General features: G+C 39.6%; 1 protein-coding gene across 1 annotated transcript in view; it reads left to right on the forward strand.

Annotated features, from left to right (window-relative positions):
* topaz1 (testis and ovary specific TOPAZ 1) overlaps window positions 1-19,953 on the forward strand; it is a 107,440-nt gene extending 87,487 nt beyond the window's left edge. Inside the window, exons 15-22 of the mRNA XM_062957851.1 lie at window positions 2,712-2,778; window positions 3,275-3,440; window positions 5,123-5,223; window positions 6,070-6,235; window positions 10,144-10,308; window positions 13,465-13,668; window positions 15,110-15,293; window positions 19,665-19,953. Coding sequence (XP_062813921.1) covers window positions 2,712-2,778; window positions 3,275-3,440; window positions 5,123-5,223; window positions 6,070-6,235; window positions 10,144-10,308; window positions 13,465-13,668; window positions 15,110-15,293; window positions 19,665-19,875 — 1,264 coding nt within the window. The 3' untranslated portion in view covers window positions 19,876-19,953. The remainder of the gene's footprint in view (window positions 1-2,711; window positions 2,779-3,274; window positions 3,441-5,122; window positions 5,224-6,069; window positions 6,236-10,143; window positions 10,309-13,464; window positions 13,669-15,109; window positions 15,294-19,664) is intronic.
* The last annotated feature ends 895 nt before the right edge of the window (window positions 19,954-20,848 follow it).

A 20,848-nucleotide genomic window follows, 5' to 3' on the forward strand; every position in this document is an offset into this window, starting at 1 on the left:
ATAGAATGGAGGAATCAAGGGATGCCTTTTTTAGAATTGGTCTAATAGTTGCCTGTTTCAGGCTGGATGGAAAAAGCCCTTGTTCCAGTGAGGCATTGATAATCCTCAAAAACCAATCGACCAACCCACCCCTGGCAAGCTTTATAAGCCAGGTAGGGCAAGGATCTAGAGCGCATGTGGTTGGTCTCATCGCTCCAAGGATCTTGTCCACGTCATCAGGCCAAACAGGTTGAAACGAGTCTATCAAGATGGAATCGACAGATGCTCTAGGTACCTCATCAGGCATTGTATCAAAGCTGGCGTCCAAGTCGGAGCGTAATCGAGCAACTTTATCTGCAAAATGATGCGCGAACTCGCTGCATCGAGTGACCGAGTTGTCAAGGGGCTCCTCCACCTCACGAGGATGAAGGAGCTCCCGGACAACCCTGAACAACTCTGCTGGTCTGTTTGTTGCAGATACGATGCGGGCAGTCGAGAAAATAATACTGGTAGCATTCAGTGTTAGTTTTCCAAAACATACCTTTTGTCTTTTCCAAAGCAAGTCCTACTCTATTCCACACCCTCCCCTACCTTTTCTTCAGGAATATGTCTGTAAACTCATACCAAAAAATTCCTAGCAGAAACTGTCTGCAGCAAATTCATATCCCAACCAATTATTGTTATTTTATTTTAATCACCAGTAAAAATACTGTTGTAGCTGCAAGCATATAATCTCAGGCAAAAATGTCTAATAATGAGGTTATCTCACAGGGCACTTCTGCTTTTAAAAAAAGGGTAGACTTTATCACACCAAGCTGTTGTCTCACAGCAATTGCACTGTTTCAGCAAATGAAACAATCACACTTCTCTTCAGTCCCATTACGGTGCTGCTTTGGTGATTCACAGTCTCGCAATTCCTCTTTTGCATCACTTTGATTACCCCGCCTTCCTACCCATGTATGTTTTTCCCAGAGCATGCACTTCTTTCCATTTTTAAATTTATTTTTTCTGCAATTGCACAATTACAACAAAACAATAACATTTAAAGAAGAAAAGTATAATTTTTTTTGAATAAAAGCCACTTATTTCTGCTGGGGAATAATGAGGGAGAGAGGAGAAGAATCATATCTACACAACACTCCACATGACAGCTGGAATGTTGCAACTTCTGCTGTAGCAGGGCCAGTTGTACCAGGGGCAGTATTGGGACAGCAACAGCACTGGGAGCCATTGATGGTTTCTCCCCACCAATGAACGAAAATAAATGTTTGGATAAAGATTGAAATGTTAAATATCCTCAGGAGAGACACGATTTCATCTAGTAAGTACAAGCCAAGCAGGCTATACTGCTGTATTTTCATTTAACTACCCTCATGTGATAAAATTCATCGCTTCTGATTCCTTTCTTTCCTTTTTGCATCATGGGAACCCCTCTAGAATTGCAGCTTTTGTTTTTGATTATTACACACAACATTATACACATGATTTGGGCTTGCCCATGCAGTACCTTGCCCAGTTTCCAGCCCTTTTGCTGGTTTGATTTCATTTGACAGTTTCCCAAAACGTTGATGTCACTTCTTCCCTCCCGGTTTAGAATTTGTTCTCTTTTTAATATAACCACAGAAACACGTGCCTTTCTGTAGCCCACTGTTGAACAATTCCTATGTTAGTTTCCCACACACCCACACAGAGATACCCACACGCAGGTAAATATAAATGAACAGAATCTTACATTTAAAGAAGCTTTCATTTAATTACAAGTGCAGAAGAACAAGCCACCCAGCTTTCTGCCCCCTTTCCCTTGTTCCTGGAGCTTCCTGATTCAGGATAGATCAGAGTAAAGTAACTACTGGTTTTTATCTGCCGGCAACTGATTGAGCCTGAAGCTTGTAGTAACAAGAAGGAGGAGGCAAGGCTAATGAAGTAAATGCTTTTTAACTGTAAGGTCTGAAACTCTTTGATTCAGTTGGGAAAAGGAATCCAGGTAGGTGAGACAATGAGCAGTTTTGCCTTTTTGGCTTCTGTGACAATCCCCAGAGGAGGTGGAGTCATTTGCCATTGAAATCTTTGTATATGAGAACTTTTAAAAGTTTCATTTACTTTGCCATCTGAAATTGAAACGAAATCAAATTGAAATGTCCACCCTTTCTATTTCTCACCTGATCACTGGAGGTAAACTGAGGTTTCCCAGTGTAATAATTTAAATGAATGGGCACTTAAGCCACATCCAAAGCACACTCATAGAGTGTCACTTGACCATCTAATATCAGCATAAAGTGGAATTGGCATTTCACACTAGAAATTATAGCATAACAGTAGCAGGAAAGGAGATTATTAACCGTCTTTCTTTGTGTTTGTAAAATCAAAATTTTCCAAATGTTCTCCTACCAGAAGAACAACAGAAGAGAAGTTCAAGCCAAAGACACTGCTATCAAGCTGTATTTGGAATTTGCTTGTCTTGTGTGATGTTCGAGTAATATCGGTCTTTTGCCACCATCCTAGGCAGTAGTCTCAGCATTTACTCCAAGCTGTTCAGATGAACACTGTAATGTTTCTGGATTGCAGCTGTTTCTCTTCAGCTCTTTTACTCAATCATGGATGCTGCAAATATACTGTATGTTATGAAATCCTGACTTAACAGGGAGAGGGAATAATTAAAACTTTAATTTTTTAATGTTAAACCTAAATTTAAGCTTTCTCAAATGGATGATTATATAACAATTATTCTTAAGATTTCAGGAAAGACATTTCAAAAAGGCCAGTCTTTGTGACTTCGATTCAGCTGTAGCAGAATTTCAGGTACAATGTGCATATTTTGTGTGAAAGACACTTAATACTATAATGCTAATCTTATAATATGAAAGTAAGATCTGATAGAATGATTACACCTGTAAGAGAGAATGACTGGGATGTTACCTTTTAAAATAATTCATTTTCAATGAGAAGATATGTTGAAGCAGCCTCTCCTGAGCAAATTGCATTTTAGATGTGCTTACACTAAAATCTTGATATTCAGAACTGTAGTTTGATTCTAAGTAAGGATATTGTTAAATATAGCAATCATATCCTCTAGGAATTCTTTAGGTATTTCAGTGCAACTCTGTGACAATCCCTGGGAGGATCATACCATAGAATTGCCTGTAGAATCTAGAAAATGCTTAAACTGTTTTTTTAGTAAGTCCATGTATATGGTTTTCTGTATACAGGCGATCTTTCTGTATTCATGTTTGTCATATTTGTGTTGTCACCATCATTTATTGTAACGTCTATATTTTTTATCATTTCTTTTGAACAGCACTGTAAAGAAAAGGGTGACTGGGCTAAATTGGGAACTTTGTACGTTAATGTGAGGAGAGGATGTGGGGACGTGAATGAAAAGTACTCAGTGTCCATTGCTAACATCTTAACCAGTGTCCTAAAGGAGAAGCTAAGGATTCCTTTTTGTGAATTTGCAGCTGCAGGTAACATTGATAGAATATTGTCCATTATTTCAGAAACAAATCCAGAGGGAAAGTGATGATTCTGTTTAATGAAATGTGAGTGCCTTTTCATTTTAAATTCCACTCTAATTTGAAACCATTAATTCTTCCATATTATGAGCACAATGGAACCACATATGATTTAGTACCAAACATACAGACCAATCAGAAAAGGGAAGTTTGGGGTGAGGCCCAAACAGGGAGAGTATGTTAGAGAAAGACCAACGTAACTATGGTAATACCTTTTTGGCTTCCTTTTCTCGCCACTTACAGTAGAGTTGTAGCCACTGCCAATTCCCTAGGCTAGTTTGAATGTCATGGTAAATGTTTTACCTACTCTGAATCTGGGGTTGGGGAAACGTACATTTTTATGAAGGACCTTTGACTTCCAGGAAAAGCCAACCAGGAGCTGCGGATGGCTGTTCTGGAGTTAAACATGGACAAACTTTCCAATATTGTAGAACTGTATGTTCATTTGTCACCTCTCTCTTTCCCTTCTATTTCTGAATCATCTCAGGTGAAATCAAGCTCACTTTCCCCACCATAATTATATGAACTTAAGCTTTGTAAAATTGTCGAAGCTTTGGCAGACCTTTGGAATCTGGAGGTAGCCAGGGCAGTTGGCACACTCACACTTGAACGTCTGTTTTCACAAAGCAGAGCCAAATTGGCTCCCTGGTACCCTAGGGAGCTGACAATGATGAAACAAGAAAAACGGAGACTAGAGCAGCGTTGGTGGCAAACTTGCAGCGAGTCTGACCGAGTTTGCCACTAACGCTCTAGAGCTCATTTAAACGGCAGTGAAGGCGGCACAAAAATTGTTTAGCGCTGCCAACATTGCATCTGCAAAGAACCACGCGAGGGAGCTGTTTCGAGTGGACAGAGGGCTTTTAAACCCTGCTCAGTCCGGGTTCCCTGACCAATCAACAGCTCATTGTGAAGATTTTGCTAGGTTCTTTGCAGATAAAGTCGCTCAGATCTGTTCTCCCACCCTAGTCACAAGTACAGCTGGTGGGAACAAGAGAAAGAGCCTTCTCCGTGATCACCCTCCACCTCTGAAACTCCCTCTCTAAAGAAATAAAAATGACCCCTTCCCTTCTCTCCTTTAAAAAAACAATTAAAACCCATCTGTACTCAGTAGCATATGGTGAGGAAGAGGATTAGATAACTATAGATAGCTAATATACCTCTGCCTGGAAATTTCTATTGTACTCTGGCCTTGTTGGCTCAGTTGACATTACTGCAACATAATTAATTTTAAATATTTTTCTTAATGAACCTTTAGTGACTTTGTAAATTGAGGTTCATGTTCATGTTTTTATGTTAGATATAATTTAATTGATTATGTAATTTTAGGTTCTATGTTATAATTTTTTGTTAGATGTTGGTTTATTTTGTGATTTGGGTGGCCCATTATTCTATCTGTGTTCATGCTATTTCAAGGTATTAAATGTTTGCCTTTGTGTTTTTGTCTGTTTTGTCCACCCTGAGTCCCATCAGGAAAATAGGGTGGAATATGAATAAAGTATTATTATTATTATTATTATTATTATTATTATTATTATTATTATTTCATGTAAACAAATTAATTTATGCCCATTTTGCTTCATTTAAAAAAATTGAAGAAGTCTAAAATAGCACTTGCTAATATTTTTCTTTTGTAGTGAATGCTGATGCAAATCATAATGAAGCAGACAAGCATTTGCTGGGAAGGATTGGAATAAGTGTTATGTTTTCATATTACAAGAAGCAGCAGTGGTCAAAGGTACTTAGTTATATTGTGTAGATTTTCTAGCTTAAATGTTTACCTTGAAAAAAAGTAGATAATCCACGTTTTTAGTTCAACACATTACTTTAATATGCAGGCAATCCCTGAGTTACAAACATCCAACAAACATCTAACTTCTTGTTAAAATGGGGGTGAGGCAACAGGAAGTCATGAAATCTACTCTAGGAAGGGAAATTCACCATTGAAAGAGTTATCATGGAAAAAGGTGTCTCCACTGAAGCTTTCTCACCAATCTTGTTTTCATGGCAACCCATTTTTTAAAAATCCAATTGTCACAGAGAAGGAAAGTGCGGTGAAGTCTTCTGCACAGAGACAGTAAAACAAACATTACAGAGATGTTAACCCTTCTCTATGCTATCCAAATCTAAATTGGCTGAAGTTACACTTAAAGAATGTACCTGTTTTAACTTACATACAAATTCAACTTAAGAACAAACCACAGAATCTATTTTGTTTGTAACCAAAAGACTCTGTGTAGGATATAAATGCAGTGGGCTACAAGAGCAAGCTTCAAATTAACATTGGTAGACACTCCATAAACCTTAATATAATTTTTAGAATTTCAAGTCAGTTTCAGCAAACTTTGAATATACACCATTGTAGCAGTTGTGTTTTGAGCAGTAATATTAATTCATACTCATAATCTGCTTATAAGCAGAAGAGCCTTCCTGTGTTGTAACTTGGACAAATTGTTATTTTGAAACCTTTTTATGTTTGAACCTAGGGAAAAAATGTACAATTTTATGTTTGAACAAATATCCTAAAACAAAATACTGATGCTGTGGTAATTCTCCATTCTGCTTTCCTCTTTTTGTTTCATAGGCCAAGAAGATTCTGGATGCACTTCATGCTTTACAGATACCCTTCACAGTTTTGAAAGGACTTCTTGGTTATGAGAGATTGGCATCAAGATGCTCTATTATTAATGTTGCTGTGGAAATCTTTCTCAAATGTGAGTGCATAGATGGTGCAATGTGGGTGCTAAAAGGTAAGCTTTTCATTGGATGAAATGATGCTGGTTTTAGATGTAGTTGTTAGTTTAATATTATAACAAAATACTTGCAGAGATAACTGAATGCTGAGAAAGCTAATATATACGTAACATTTTTATTCCGCACTTTACTGAGAAAGGCATTCAGCATAGCTTTCAATAAAAACAATACATTCCCTGTTTATAATCTAAAAAGCCAAAGAGAATTTAAGTTACTAAGCCAATACACTGTAGTCTACAAATAACACTAAGGGACGAATAGAAGAATCGGGTACTAATCAATATAGTAAATACATACAGAAATGTAATTACATACAGAAATGTAATTATTTTCTGTTATTGTAAACTTAGTAGAATCATAGAGTTGGACCATCCAATCCAATCTTTTGCTATACAGAAACACAATCAAAACACTTCTGACAGATGGCCATTTATGTTTAAAAACCTCCAGAGGAGACTCCACCACACTCCGAGGCAGCATATTCTACTGTTGTACAGCACTTGCCATCGGGAAGTTTCTCTTAATATTTCAGTGGAATCTCTTTTCCCATAGTTTGAATTCATTGCTTTGTATCTCAGACTTTGGAACCATTAAAAACAGGCATGCTCCCTCCTGAATATGAATACATTTTTTACAATACGCATAATGAATTCATAATGAATTTTTTATCACATGGATTTTCTAAGTAGACAATGATCTAATTAACCAATAAATTATATGTTACACAAATACATTATGGTATAACTGTATATTACTGAATACCAAGCTAAGAATGATTTGCAAATTGAATTCTGTAAGCACGAATTCATATTCTCACCATCCACGCTAGTTCCTTCCAAATGTGTTGCATTGTACCTGTGTTAGATGAAGAAATTTTATTTCTTCTTTGCGGTTTCTGTGAATCACACAATTGGGTATCCTCTCGCATGCGCAAAGCACTGTTTGTAACCTTCTAGAATCACTAGGCAGAAAAAGTTTAGTGGTAGCCCTTCCCACCATCTTGAGGCTATATAAAACCCAGTTGCTGCCAAAACCCCTCACTTCCTTTTGTCCGTGTTGCAACCAGTTCATGAACCTTCACTCATTGAGTTTGGTTTTGCTGTACTAGGCCTTACTAGTGGCAACTCTGGTCTTCCTTCGAGGCCAATCTCTGTTCTCTTGCAGCCAGTCTCTTGTCACTATTGCTCCCATTCTGAGTACTTTGCCCCATGAGTACAGTGCTTCTGCTAACTTGGTATGGCTTCCACTACTCTGTTTAAATGTGTTTTGGCAAGTAGCCTGATACAGATACTTTCAAGTGCATCCCTTGCTTGGGCAAAGGTTAGTCCATCCACAACTGTATTCGTTGCCAGGCATTTATGCCTCGGGTATGAAAAAAAGAGGGAGGCAAGGCTTCTCTACTCACTGTATTAGCAAGCCTTTTCACCTTCCTCATTGGTCTCGATGTGGACTTTGACTTCAAAATCCCATTCAGGAATGAAGCATGTGGATAATGGGGCCTTCAGCTTCGGTCTCCGTGTCGGTCTCGGGGAAATTAGTGCCCCTTTCTACATTGTTTGTGAAGGTGGCTATGAAGCACTTAGCTGAAGAGCTGGCTGCTTCTCATTTGAAAAATACGAAATCCAAAACCCCCGCTACTTCCCCTGAAAAAGAGTTATGAAGCTGAGGAGGCCTAAGAAAAGACTCACAAAACCGAGGAGACCAGAAAGAATAATGCCAAGAAAGTGGCCAAAAAGGGCAATTTGCCAGCACTCATACAAAACCGCCAAATTTAATCACTAATGTACCAGGGGCCCAGAGGGCAGTCCCAGGGCCAGATCTCCCAATTGTCATGATAGATGGCTGGGCTGATGATGTTTCCCCCCCACTCTGGGGGCAGTAAATTCGAGGTTCCTATGGAAGCTGTTGGCCTTCCTCCTCTGCTGCCTCCACCCAATGCGTCCTCCAAGATGGGGATCATTATATGCTGCAATGAGTATGACTCCCCCACAAGGTCAGTCTGCTCAGTGGATGATGATTTCTCGGACAAAGATTACACTGGGGAACATAATTCCTGTTGTATTCAATTTTTCAGCTGTTTTAGACTTAAAAGGCATGCTGATTTCAAAGCTACAGTTACATTTTATTCTATCATGTCATGTTTCTTCTCTACACCTTATCTAATTGTGACCACTCCAGGCTAGATCAAAGGAAGCACCAGTTCTCTCCTACTGGCTGAGAACAAACCTCCCTTGAGTGAGAGTATCCTGTACCTTGAAAAGTTGATGTGATAGAAAAAAATGGGTCATTTTTGGATTCAGGTGGCAAAAGTTAGTCAAAAACAAGTATTAACTAAAATTGTGTTATGCTCCTCACTTGCCCTCTTGGTTGGAGGTCAACTCATGTGCTTCATCAGGATACTGTTTCCCAGATAGATTCCCAGAACTGAGAGTTTCAATAATCAACGCTCCATCCCCGACCAATGATCTGAGGCAGTTTGCAGACCAAGTTTTGCATAGAGCCATGACCCTGAGCCTTGAAGTAAAGCAGTCGATGCAGTTGGTTGATGATCCTTTGTTTCATAACACCCAAAGAGCTGCCTCTTCTGTTGTGTACCTATCTCCCCCCCCCCATGTTTGCTGCAAGTATTGTAATGAAATTATCCTGGTCCATGTGTTCAGCATCTGGGGCTATCCGGAAGTGCCACTGCCACCAATGCCCAGTGCTACCTGTTTTGTGCCAGAGGGCCCCCAAATCTGGCAGTGGATTGCCTATGGGATGCTTTCCCAGTGGAGTGAAAGCATAATCTCTTCCTAGCATTCCCACTATTGCTCCTAATCCCAAAGGTTTTGGAAAAGCTCTAGGCCCATGCTTCTCAGTGCATCCTGATTATTCCTTGGTAACTATGACGTCATTGATTTGCCCGAGTACTGCTAATGCCTCGACACAGATATTTCCGTTTCCCTCCCTGTGCGGACCTGCTCTCAATGTTTGATTGCGGTTTGCCATGTTGACACCAAAGCCCTACACTTGATGGCTTAGAGAATCAGGTTCTACATCTAATCCAATGGTAAATCGGCTCCAGCCATCTTCAAACCTAACAGTCTGCCATATATTGGAGAAGAAGTGGGGTTGTTTTGTTGCCTTCTTGGAAGGCAAAGAGATTTCTCCCCACCAGGCCACTAATGCTGAAGTTCTTGATTTTCTGGAAACCCTGGCCAAGAAGTCACTTTCATTATCTTTTGTTACAAAAATAGGGCAACCCTTGTTTTTCTCATCCTTGGGTTCAGAGTTTTTAGCCTTCCAACTCCCAGAAATCCTAACAGCTGGTAAACTGGCAGGAATTTCTGGGAGTAGTAGGCCAAAAACATCTGGGGACCCCAGGTTGAGAACTGCTGGTCTAGTGCCATCTAAAGAAAGTTTTGAGGTACAATGTATAACCCAATTTTTTTTCCCTGAGAATGCCACCATATTCTGGGAAGGAAGGGTGACTTGACATTATTGCAGGGTTCTTTGCAGATGTTTTTTCTGTGCTCTTGGTTCTTTGAGATCCCATTGCTGCTCCACATTTTCATGACCTACTTCCAGTGATATTCTTAGTTACTTTGACCAGTAGCAGCTATCCAAGGAATAAAGTACATTGACTTGTAGTTGCTAGCAGTGTTTACATTTCTTCCATGTGAATCATTACAAAGAAGAGGGTATTCTCAAATTTGTAACAAAAGAATGGGCCCTTTCCCTTCTGTTTACGTTTGCTAATAAAAGGAGTCAAAGATTTGAACCCACATAAATGTTATTGCCTTAATCAGGTGAAAAAGAGAAGGCAGTGCAGCATCGTTGAGTATTAGGCCTTGTGATTTCTTTTTTGTCAATATTTATGACTTTATTTTGGCGACTTTTAAAATGTCAGTATTAATATCTCCAGAGTCAGACTGGGTAATAAATACACTATCATGGCCTTGTGATAGAATGGATGTCCTTACTCGACATAACTTGTTATGTACAATGGCATCTGAATACATTACGAAGTCACAATATGGAAAAGCATTCGAAGTCTTGAAAAATCTACCAGGCTTTCAGAATTCTTGTGGTAAGTGCTTTGTTTATAATTACAGCTAATAAATATATGCAGTTTAACTGTCATTTTGATGAGTAATTTTTCCTCTGTATCCCATAAGTGGTTGATATGAATGGCTCATTTCATTAGACAAATATTGATTACTATCCCTTTTTTCTTTCTCCTTCAGACAACCACCTTGTTTTTATCCTGTATTTACTTCCTTGAGATTTATAGAATTAAGTACGATAATTATGTTGTGTCTTAAAAACCTTGAGGAATAAATAAACTATGATATAGTGAAGGGCAAAGTAGATATGATATTCTTAAGTGGTTGCAACTCTGCCAGGGAATACAGTGTTTCCTCATCGCGGGGGTCACGTTCCAGGACCACCCACAATAAGTGACAATCCGCAAAGTAGGGCCGCTATATTTATTTTAATAATTACACATTATATTAGTAGTTATGTGGCCTTTCTCCCCTTTATAAGCCTTCTTCCTGCGCTTCTTCTTGGCGGCCTGCTCTCCGGCATCTGTCAGTTTCCTTTTTGCACATGCACCTCCCTCTCCTTGGCATCCAGAGTGGCCCGGCTGGATGTTGACGAGAGGGAGGGCGCATGCCCAAAAGGGAAACTGGCACCTTTTGCGCATGTGCCACCGCTCAGAAAAAAATCTGTGAAGCAGTGAGGGAATGAAAGGCGAACTGCAAAGTAGGGAGGGAACACTGTACATCTATACACATAATAAAAGTGAAAATCTGTATGTGTGTATGAGGCAAAGGTGTCCATTTATACAGACAGCATCCCGCGTCCACAAATAGCTTTAACCCACAGTGCTGAGGAGACACCAAAGCCCTCCCTCCACTGACATTGCAGTTTTTAGTGAGCGCTACGTCCCAGGGTTCCTTTCTCTCTCCATTGGTGTGGAATTTTCATGACCTGCTCACTGCCTTTCCCTTAACCTTTTCTTACTCTTTCCTATGGCACACAGCAAAGAATTGATCATCAACTGAACAGACTGGAGGGGGTGGGGGACTGACTCAACAGGATAGAAGTTGTACTTCACCCTGCATCAAAGCACAGCACTGTGACCCCTACCGACAATGGGCCTAGACCACATTTGGCACACAGAACCCCCATGACCAAGTTTGGGGGGAATAGACCTTGATTAATAGGAGTTGTAGTTCACCTACATCCAGAGAGCACTATGAAGCCAACCAACGATGGACCTGGGCCACACTTGCCATTGATGATGGGATTTGTAGTACCTTCACTCACTTCTAGAGACCACTGCAACCCCTATGCATGACACACTTGGATGACACCCCATAACATTATTTACATCCTGGTGAGTTTTGGAAGAGGTTGGACCAGAGACGATGAGAATTCCAGTATCTTCACTCACTTCCAGAAACCACTGCAACTTCCACGAATGATGCACCTGGACAAAATTTGGCACACATTCTCGCTATGACTCACTTTATGTCCTGGTGAGGGATAGGAGAGGATGGCCCACAGATGATGGGAATTGCAGTACCTTCACCCACTTCCACAGGCTACTGCAACCAACAGAATATACTGGAGGTGTTTGCTGGGGGGGGGGGGGGGGAACCAACCCACCCGCATGAAAATTGTAGCTCACCCTGCATTCAGAGCACTCTGAACTCCACCAGAGACAGATCTTGACTTCGGCAAGTGGGCTACATTTTGTTTCTATATTGGTGAGATTGCCTGGCATTGAAGTTATTGGAAACAACCCTTGATTACTTTATTGATTCACCCTTGTTTGGACTGAGTACTGTGTATGACTCCAAGCTGCGTTTTGACTACTCAACAGTGAGCCACTGGTTTAGCAGCTTACACAACTCCAGATGGAACTGATCGAGCTCTCAGTTGATGACATTTTGAAGTCATTATTTCATCCTAAGAAAAGTCAAATTAAAATATGGAAAAATTCAGTAGAATACACATACTTTGGCAACGTGTCTGAATAATGCTTTCTTGGTTTTCAATCACTTATTGCTACAATTTTACGTTCCCCTACCTAATCCCAATCAAGATGCCCTTAAGGTCACAAATGACAATCAACTGAAACTGCAGGCCTCTATGTTGCAGCCAAATATTAAGATGCTTTCCAACAAAAATTAGATTCAAGTGATGGGACCCAGCAAGATGCTGGGGATTTCTCAGAGAACGAGGAGGATGATGGGTTTCCTATTGAGGATTCTGTGTGTGATCAAGGTGATTTGCAGGCCTTAGATCAGAATGAAGTCAGACAATTGAAGATGAGCCAAAGATTCCAATGTCTATTCCTTAAAAATAGGAGAAAAGTCCATTTTTCATGGGAATCGGCCTTCAACTGATGGGGAGTTTTCCCACGATATCAGATTGTCTCCATATGGAGGGATTGAATGATAGATTAATTAGGCACTCAGAGGGGCTCTGGGAAGTCCTTGAAAACCAGGTGTGTGAGACATGCTCTCATAGCTTCTTGTTCGAGCTTGAGCTTAAATTGAGTGATATTTTTCTTGGTACCTCAGAGCAAACAACGTTGCCAAAAGATTCTGGTTCCTGTCTTAGCTCAAGCTCATGATTCAAGTTTCCTGTGTTGCCTATGTTCCTGAAAGTGTTTTGCCTTGGAGAAAGTTCCTGCTTTCATACTTACGGATTTATGCCTGTGATCTGGACTTCCTTGATTTCATGTAATTTGTCATTTTTGGACTACTGTTCTTTTTATATGGACTACTGCTATTTTATAGCTCCTTTCCTACTGCTCTTTTGGAAAATGCACTTTTTCCCCTTTGTACCTGTTTTTCTTAATAAACTGTTGTAGTTAGTACTACTGGACTCTGGTGTGATGCTGGGTGAAAAGGTATCTCAAGGCTAGAGTGCAACATCAGCAAAGTCATTAAAAAGTTAACTTCAAAATTAAATAGTTTTCATTTTTTGAAATTATTAAGTACTAAGTAGTTGGACTTTTATAAAATAACGTACATTTTAATCTAATTGAATTTTCTTGAATGCTGTGTTATTTGTTTACAGCTATTTTAATGTGTTTTTCCAGGAAAAGGTTCCCTATCTCTGAAACAGGGAAATATGCAGTGCTGTGGTTCTCACCATTATATTTCTAGAGTCTGTGGGCTACGTCGGAACTACGACACTTCTCATTTGCAATACTCTTCTTTTACAGATACTCTGGATGTATCGCAATACAACATTTTGTTTAATAAGCTATTTGGTGCTTGCCTAGAAAACAAGCACCTTGAAATATCATCGGCTATTGTAGACTTCATGTTTACAAAGATCATACCTGTTGAATTTAATTTACTTAGAGAATTAATCACGACACTGGGAAGAAACTGCTTGTGGCTTAAAGCCAGGACACATTACAAAAGTAAGCTCCCTTAAGAACAGTATCTGCTATATTAAAGTGTTGGGAAAATTCACATAGAAAAGTTTGGGCTACAGTCCAAGCTACTTATGTATCACTTGGCATTGAAGATTATGTTATAATTTTGCTGGGCTGTTTAATGGATGCTCTATTAGGTTATTATTTTAAAGATATCAGACAATCAATCGCAAAAAAAAAAAACTATACTGTGTCAGAATGGAAGTGAGCTAGACATTAGAGATAATCTTCCATTATTGCTTTGGTTGATATTTGGTTGCTTTAAGATATGAATTGATACTGTGGCTTTTTAAAAAGCTACTTGTTTGAATTCTGTGTAGATTTTCTGAAGAAGGGACCAGTTTTTAAATGAGCTTTTATATGTTTTAGCATAACTCTAGTCTCCCTTAGGGAAATTAGGAGTTTGTGATTGGCTGTGCCCTCAATGACAGCCATTTCATTGAATAATTCTGCTGCTTGTCTGCCTACCTACCTCCCTTCTTGGTAGCCATTTAGTGAATATCTATAACATGCTGCTTTTCAAATGCACTCGCTGTCCCAAACGGAATGGGATCCCAACAGCTATTTTGAAAGAAGGGGAATAGCAGATAATAGAGTAGCTGGAGAAGAGGGATGAACAACTGATTAGTTTCCCAATGACAGTGGAATTGCATGGTCATAATGTAGGAAATGAAGAGTTTCCCATTTTGATAAATATGCACCGGAGCACTTCTGGTCTTTCTAAACCATGGTTTTCAACCTGTGGTTCCCCAGTTGTTTTGGCCTACAACTCCCAGAAATCCCAGCCAGTTTACCAGCTATTAGGATTTCTGGGAGTTGGAAGGCCAAAAACTCTGAACCCAAGGATGAGAAAAACAAGGCTTTGCCCTATTTTTGTAAATGCCAAGAAACAACAAATAAACATCTGGGGATCCCCAGGTTGAAAACCACAGTTCTAAACCAACAGGATAGGATTACCTTCTCCTCTGCTCCTATATCCCATGTGTTGACAATGTACAAAACAGCAATTATAGTAAGGCTGGAAATGGAAGCAGCTGAAAGTTATCTAGAAGTTCAAGTGATTTCAGATTATAAATGAGTCAACTATCTATACCAGAGCTTTCCAAACTATCAGCTGCAGTGTGTGCAAGTGTGTTTCGCAATCCTAAGGAGAAACCTTGTAATCTATGTGAAATAAACAACAAATCATATATTTTTAAAAAATATAAATGAAAGGTTTTAATGAGCTAATGTGTCCATATCTCTTATATGGAGTTGGTTTAATCTCTGGTTTGCTAGTAAAACTTAATTATGTCAAAAAAGGATGCATGTCTAAAAAACAAGTCACCAACATAAAATCTTTGGAAAGCTCTGGTCTATCCACATACCTGAAGATATAACCTTTTAGCACCTTAACCCTTTCTTCATATTTTTACTGATATTTTAGGCGCTTTAGGATTGGGCTGCTACCCACCACTGGAGGGAAATCTTTACCGTAAACTTCTCCTGATTCCATCTTACATGACTGAGGTTGAGATGCTGCTAGCAATTGAAATTTTCTTGGTTGCAAATGCTAGCAGTATTCAGAGCCTGGGTGCTTCCAGTCAGTTACTTCAAATAGTACTAAAAAGGTTGGTAAATTGGTAAATTATCTACATATATAATTTTATAGTCTTTCAAGTTCTCATCTGTTGACTTCCACTATCTTCTTCATTGTGGTCTCTGTACATCACACCGTAGACTTTGTGCTTGCATAGAGACTTCTTTGGGAACATTTTAGAGTTTTAGAATGGAAAGCTTGGGAACATCCTCACCTTCTCCTCCCTATTGCACATGTCCCGACCACTAATCTGTTTCCTTAGTTTCACTTCATTTGCCGATAGAGAAACACCCCTTTGGTTGTTCCTGAGCTTTTTAAAGGTTGCACCTTCTAATCTGCTTTGATTCTATTTCCCGTTTTCTATATATCCTTACTCTGAATCATTTTATTCTTCTTTTCATCCCTCTCTCTCTCTCTCTCTCTCTCTCTCTCTCTCTATATATATATATATATATATATATATATATATATATTCATACCACTCTCCCTTTTTCCATCCTCTATGGCCTCTTCAGTCCTTTTTAAAGCTTTGCACTGTTGCTCTTTCCAAAGGTCACTTGAAGTGGCTGTTTTATCTCAGAGAGGACCATATTGTTGATAAATGTTAGACTTACAGAGGATTTACTTCACAAACCGAGGAATTTAGCTTCCCATCTTAAATCATTCTATTGGGAACAATTCCCCCCCCCCAAACTTATCTCCCTCAGGGGGCCTAGAATCAGCCTCTATCAATTTTTTTTACCAATCAATGAGACTAAGAAACATCAAGCAGCCTCTATACCGATGCCTGACTCTGCCAAAGAAACGTCTTCATCTAAGACCATTGAATCTTCAGTGGAGTGTCACTCTCTGCAGAATCTAGCAAGCAACTAAGACCACTCAGAAAGTTATTTTTGGAATTGGCTTTATTGCTCAGATTTCTACAGTCCAAGAAAAAGCCACTAATGGCATTTTCGCCCAAACCCCCCTGTTTTTCCTCCTATTCCCACTACCCGCCCCAGACCCTTATCATTATTTTCCCATGAGAAAAGGTTAGTCCATCCATTGCCTTTCCACCAGCACTTCTGCTGGCCTTGAGATGTCACGGAGAAGATTTATGATGAACTTCTGAGACAGCAGAAATCAGCTCCTGACATGGCATGTAAGACTAAGGGTCTTTAAAGCTGATACACAAATTCTCTCAAGTGTTGAATGTGACAGATTCTCTTGCTCTGATACTGAAAAGATATTGAAACATCTTAAGCAACCAGTGGTCTTGACGATACCAGCTGCGATACCAACTCTGATTCCACCACTTTTGATACTGAACCTATTATCAGTTCCAGCACAACTTGATACCAGTGTAGTTGGTAATCTATTGGAGGAGTCTCAAATAATTCAGACCAGACAGACCAACCTCAGAGAGAGCACATTGCTCATCAGCCTCTCCCAGCAGCTCTAACTCAGAAAAAATACCTTTCTGCAGGGAAGGATCATTCTCATCCATAAGATACTGCAACCATGAAAACAGTAGGGACCTAAGTCTTCACCATTGGGAGGAATCCCTCTTTGCAATCTCTTACATCAGTAGACAAATAAACACTTATGGAAAGAATGCCCAGGGTCCTACTATTCCTGCTTACTCTCATTGTGATTGTTATCATCACAAACCCTCTTGGTTTCCTTTACACTCTTGGTACCGTAGCCAATATAGATCACTGGAATCCATGCACAGTCACCTGTCCTGGTATTAGTCATCAACCTTGTTGGATTTGAGATGACGGCTCACCTTCATCAAGGCACAGACCCATCTCTTTGCTGCCCAGGCCTTCAGATTCTCCCTGATGTCTATAGCACTTCAAATCTACGGGTCCCAACACAATCAACCTTTATTAGCATAGCACCATCAGACTTGCCAAGTCCTCCACAAATGACCCTCTGCTGCAAGGGAGTTGTCCACTGACAGTTTGCAAGCACCCCACCTCATGAGATCACTTCCCTTATAGCCCTAATGGCTTTCTTCTATCCAATTGCAGCACCAGTGTGTAGACTCTCAGCCTCCTCAGACTCCACCCCAGGATTCAAATTTGGAAGCCTCTTTGGAGGGGTATTATGAATCTGACTCAGTACCTGGATTCTCCTTTTACCTTACCAGCTGGCAAACCTCAAAATAACAATCCACCTCTTTTCCCAGAGGATGATGTAAGTGTTTGCTGACATTTTCCAGTGGTGGCTGAGATTGAGATTCAGATAACCACCTATTACGAGTGACTTATTCAGTATTCCAATTGGTATAACATCACCAATAATTCCCCTGCTACTTAAAATACCTCCTTAAGCAGTAGTAAAGGAAGCCAGCCTCATTACCATCCCCATTACGTTGACTACAACATCTAATGTAGATTTTAACAAAGACAACCCAATATTCACACACCCTCAGAATTCCATTGTCACAAAGGTCTCAAATTCCAAAAGGGATCTCATCTCCATTTGATAAGAAATGAAGGCATCTAGATGTCGAGACAATTCAAGCATGCCAACTGTGTAAATGCTCAATCCCTGAGAATTTGAGAGTATATTTGTCATGAGCTGGAATGCCTATGCAGCACTATTGAGAGGTGTTTTCTAGCCAAATGTATGCAAAGCAGCAACTTGATCTCAATAATCTACTTTCATACAGCATTAGATCCCAAATCAGTGCTGCCTTTGGCCATGCTGTCCTAGTATCTGTCATGCAGTGAGTAACCTGCACACCATTCTCTGGTAAGCCTCTCCATCATCTATTCTGTGATGCTAAGCAACCACAAAGAACAGGTTGCTTACCTGGAACTGTGGTTTTTGGTCATCTGTGCACTCACACCAACCCCCTACCCTACCCTCTTTTAATTCACTGACACCTTCTCCTGGGTCCTCAAAACTAAGAGAACAATAGCATAACAGATGAGACATGTGAGATGGGGAGGATCTTCCCAAGCTAAGGGCTCTAGAATGTTCTGAATAGGGTTTCTGTGCAAGCATAAGAAAATAAGGAATTGAAACACCATATTGTTGAAGCAACAGATACTCTAAAAAGGGTGGTTCTCCTGTGATCATATTTCCCTGCCAAAACTCATGCCCATTGACAATTCAAAATCAATTGAACTGACACAATGCTACAGAAGTGATAAAGGAGGTCATTATCAGATATTTTGTGTGAAAAATACTGCTTTATAATTAAGCGGAGCTTTCATATGTCTCAGTCCACACGAACACCAGGAGATAGGGGGAAAGCTTCAGCTGTTACTGAGCCCAGAGAGATCATCCCATAAATGCAGATTGTTGTATCATACTTCATTTATTTATTTCTTCTGTCAGAAGCAAACTGAGGTACAAATTGTAATGGATTTGCAAACATAGATATTTTTTAAAGAAAACTTGGCATTAATACTAAATGTCTTTTGCCCAGTAGTTGACCACTGGTGTTGCTGTTAGAAGGTCCTCCATTGTGCATGTAGCAGGGTTCAGAATGCATTGCAGTAGGTGGTCTGTGGTTTGCTCTTCTCCACAGTCGCATGTTGCGGACTCCACTTTGTAGCCCCATTTCTTAAGGTTGGCTCTGCATTTCGTGGTGCCAGAGCGCAGTCTGTTCAGCGCCTTCCAAACTGCCCAGTCTTCTGTGTGCCGGGGGGGGGGGGGGGGAGTCTCTCACCCGGCATCAGCCACTGATTAAGGTTCTGTAGTGTGTCTTGAGGAGAAATAAATATAAGACAGTGTCTTATTTTCAGAGAAACACGGTATCTTAGTGCTATTGTGCTTTACTTACCTTCACCAATAAGGCTCTTGGACACAAATTATGTTGACAACACATAGCAATGTAATTTTTCTTACTTCCTAATAATTCTTCAAAGTTATTGTTGGGCACACTTCTGCTGCTGGTTCAATGTTCCATTCTTTCCTTTTTTCCTGATAGCATAAATGTGATATAATAGCATCCACAGTCAATTTATGTTAAGTCAGAATGTGAATATGCTTAACACAGAAATGTACATATTCCTTGGAATGTTATGTTTCTTGTAACAGCTTTGATCCTATCTCTTTCTAGTAATTCTTTATCCATCCTCCCTGATATTTTTATTTCTTCCTCGATAAGGATTCAGTGCTTAATTCCTAAAATTTTCATGCAGTATTTTCTCATTCTTATTTTAAATAGTGCACCATACTTTAGTTGGTATTAAAAAGTTATTATTTATTAAAACTATGCTTGGCAATTAAAGGAAGTGTTTCCTAAACTGTGTTGTTCATACTTTGCTACATAATACATTAGTAATATTTGTTCTTAACTTTAAAATGACACAAAAGTAAATTGAAGCCCATTTTAAGGGGAAAAAATGAGATAGTAGTTCATGCCCATTACTATACTGAAACAGCCACATTTCTTTTTCAGATGTGAAGCCAACAATGTACATAAAGAAGATGACTACCAAAGTGCAATCAGTAGGCTGATGAAAGCTGCTTGCATATCTACACCAAAGCTTTCCTTAAAATACTTGACTGTAAATATTAGGAAGGAGGAGGTTTACAGTTTGCAATATGCTTCTGTTCTTAGTTGGTTAAAAGAGAACATGAAATGGGCAGGAAAAGTCTGGCTTTTTTAGTCACCTTGTTTAGATTTCAGTTCATAATAATCATTGTTAAAAACGAGAATTCAATAAAGATTTTTTCTGTTGTGTTCATGCTTTTCTCGTAGTTTTTATAATCCAGTGTTTACATTTCTGCGATGTGAATCATTACAGAGAAGAGGGTATTCTCAAATTTGTAACAAAAGAATGGGCCCTTTCCCTTCTGTTTACATTTGCTAATACTAGGAGTCAAAGATTTGAAGCCACATAACTGTTATTGCCTTAATCAGGTGAATAAGAAAAGGCAGTGCAGCAACCAAGGGTGGCCTTGGGATTGTTCCATCACTGATGCAGGGAATTAACAAGGAAGGAACATATATCAGTGGTGAAGAACTTTAAACATGGTACTTTGGATACTACAGTAGAGTCTCACTTATCCAAGCTAAACGGGACGGCAGAAAACATACTCAGCCAAGAGTACAAAGTCCAACAAATTCCTCACTTGCCTTGCAGACAATTTTATGGTCCAGAAGGTAGAAGAGGCAACAAGGGGATCAGCAACTCTTGATCTAATCTTAACAAATGTGGAAGACCTGATCAATACAGTCGAAGTGGTTGGATCCTTAGGGGCAAGTGACCATGTGCTCCTGCAGTTTGCATTACAAAGGAATGCTGAAACTAATACAAGTCAAACACGCATTCTGGACTTTAAGAGAGCTGACTTCCAAAAAATGAAGGAATTACTGAGCGGCATTCCATGGACACCAATATTAAAAAACAAGGGAGATAAGAATGGATGGGAGTTTTTCAAAAGTGAAATACTCAAGGCACAAATGCAAACAGTGCCAACAAAGAAGAAAAATAAGACAAGTGCAAAGAAGCCAGAATGGATGTCCAAAGAACTTCTAACTGAGATCAAACTCAAAAGTGACATGCACAAGAAGTGGAGAAGGGGAGAAATCACCAAAGAAGAATTCAAACGTATAGCCAACTCCTGTAGGGAAAAGGT

This window comes from Anolis carolinensis, chromosome 6 (assembly GCF_035594765.1).
Source record: "Anolis carolinensis isolate JA03-04 chromosome 6, rAnoCar3.1.pri, whole genome shotgun sequence".
Taxonomy (NCBI): domain Eukaryota; kingdom Metazoa; phylum Chordata; class Lepidosauria; order Squamata; family Dactyloidae; genus Anolis; species Anolis carolinensis.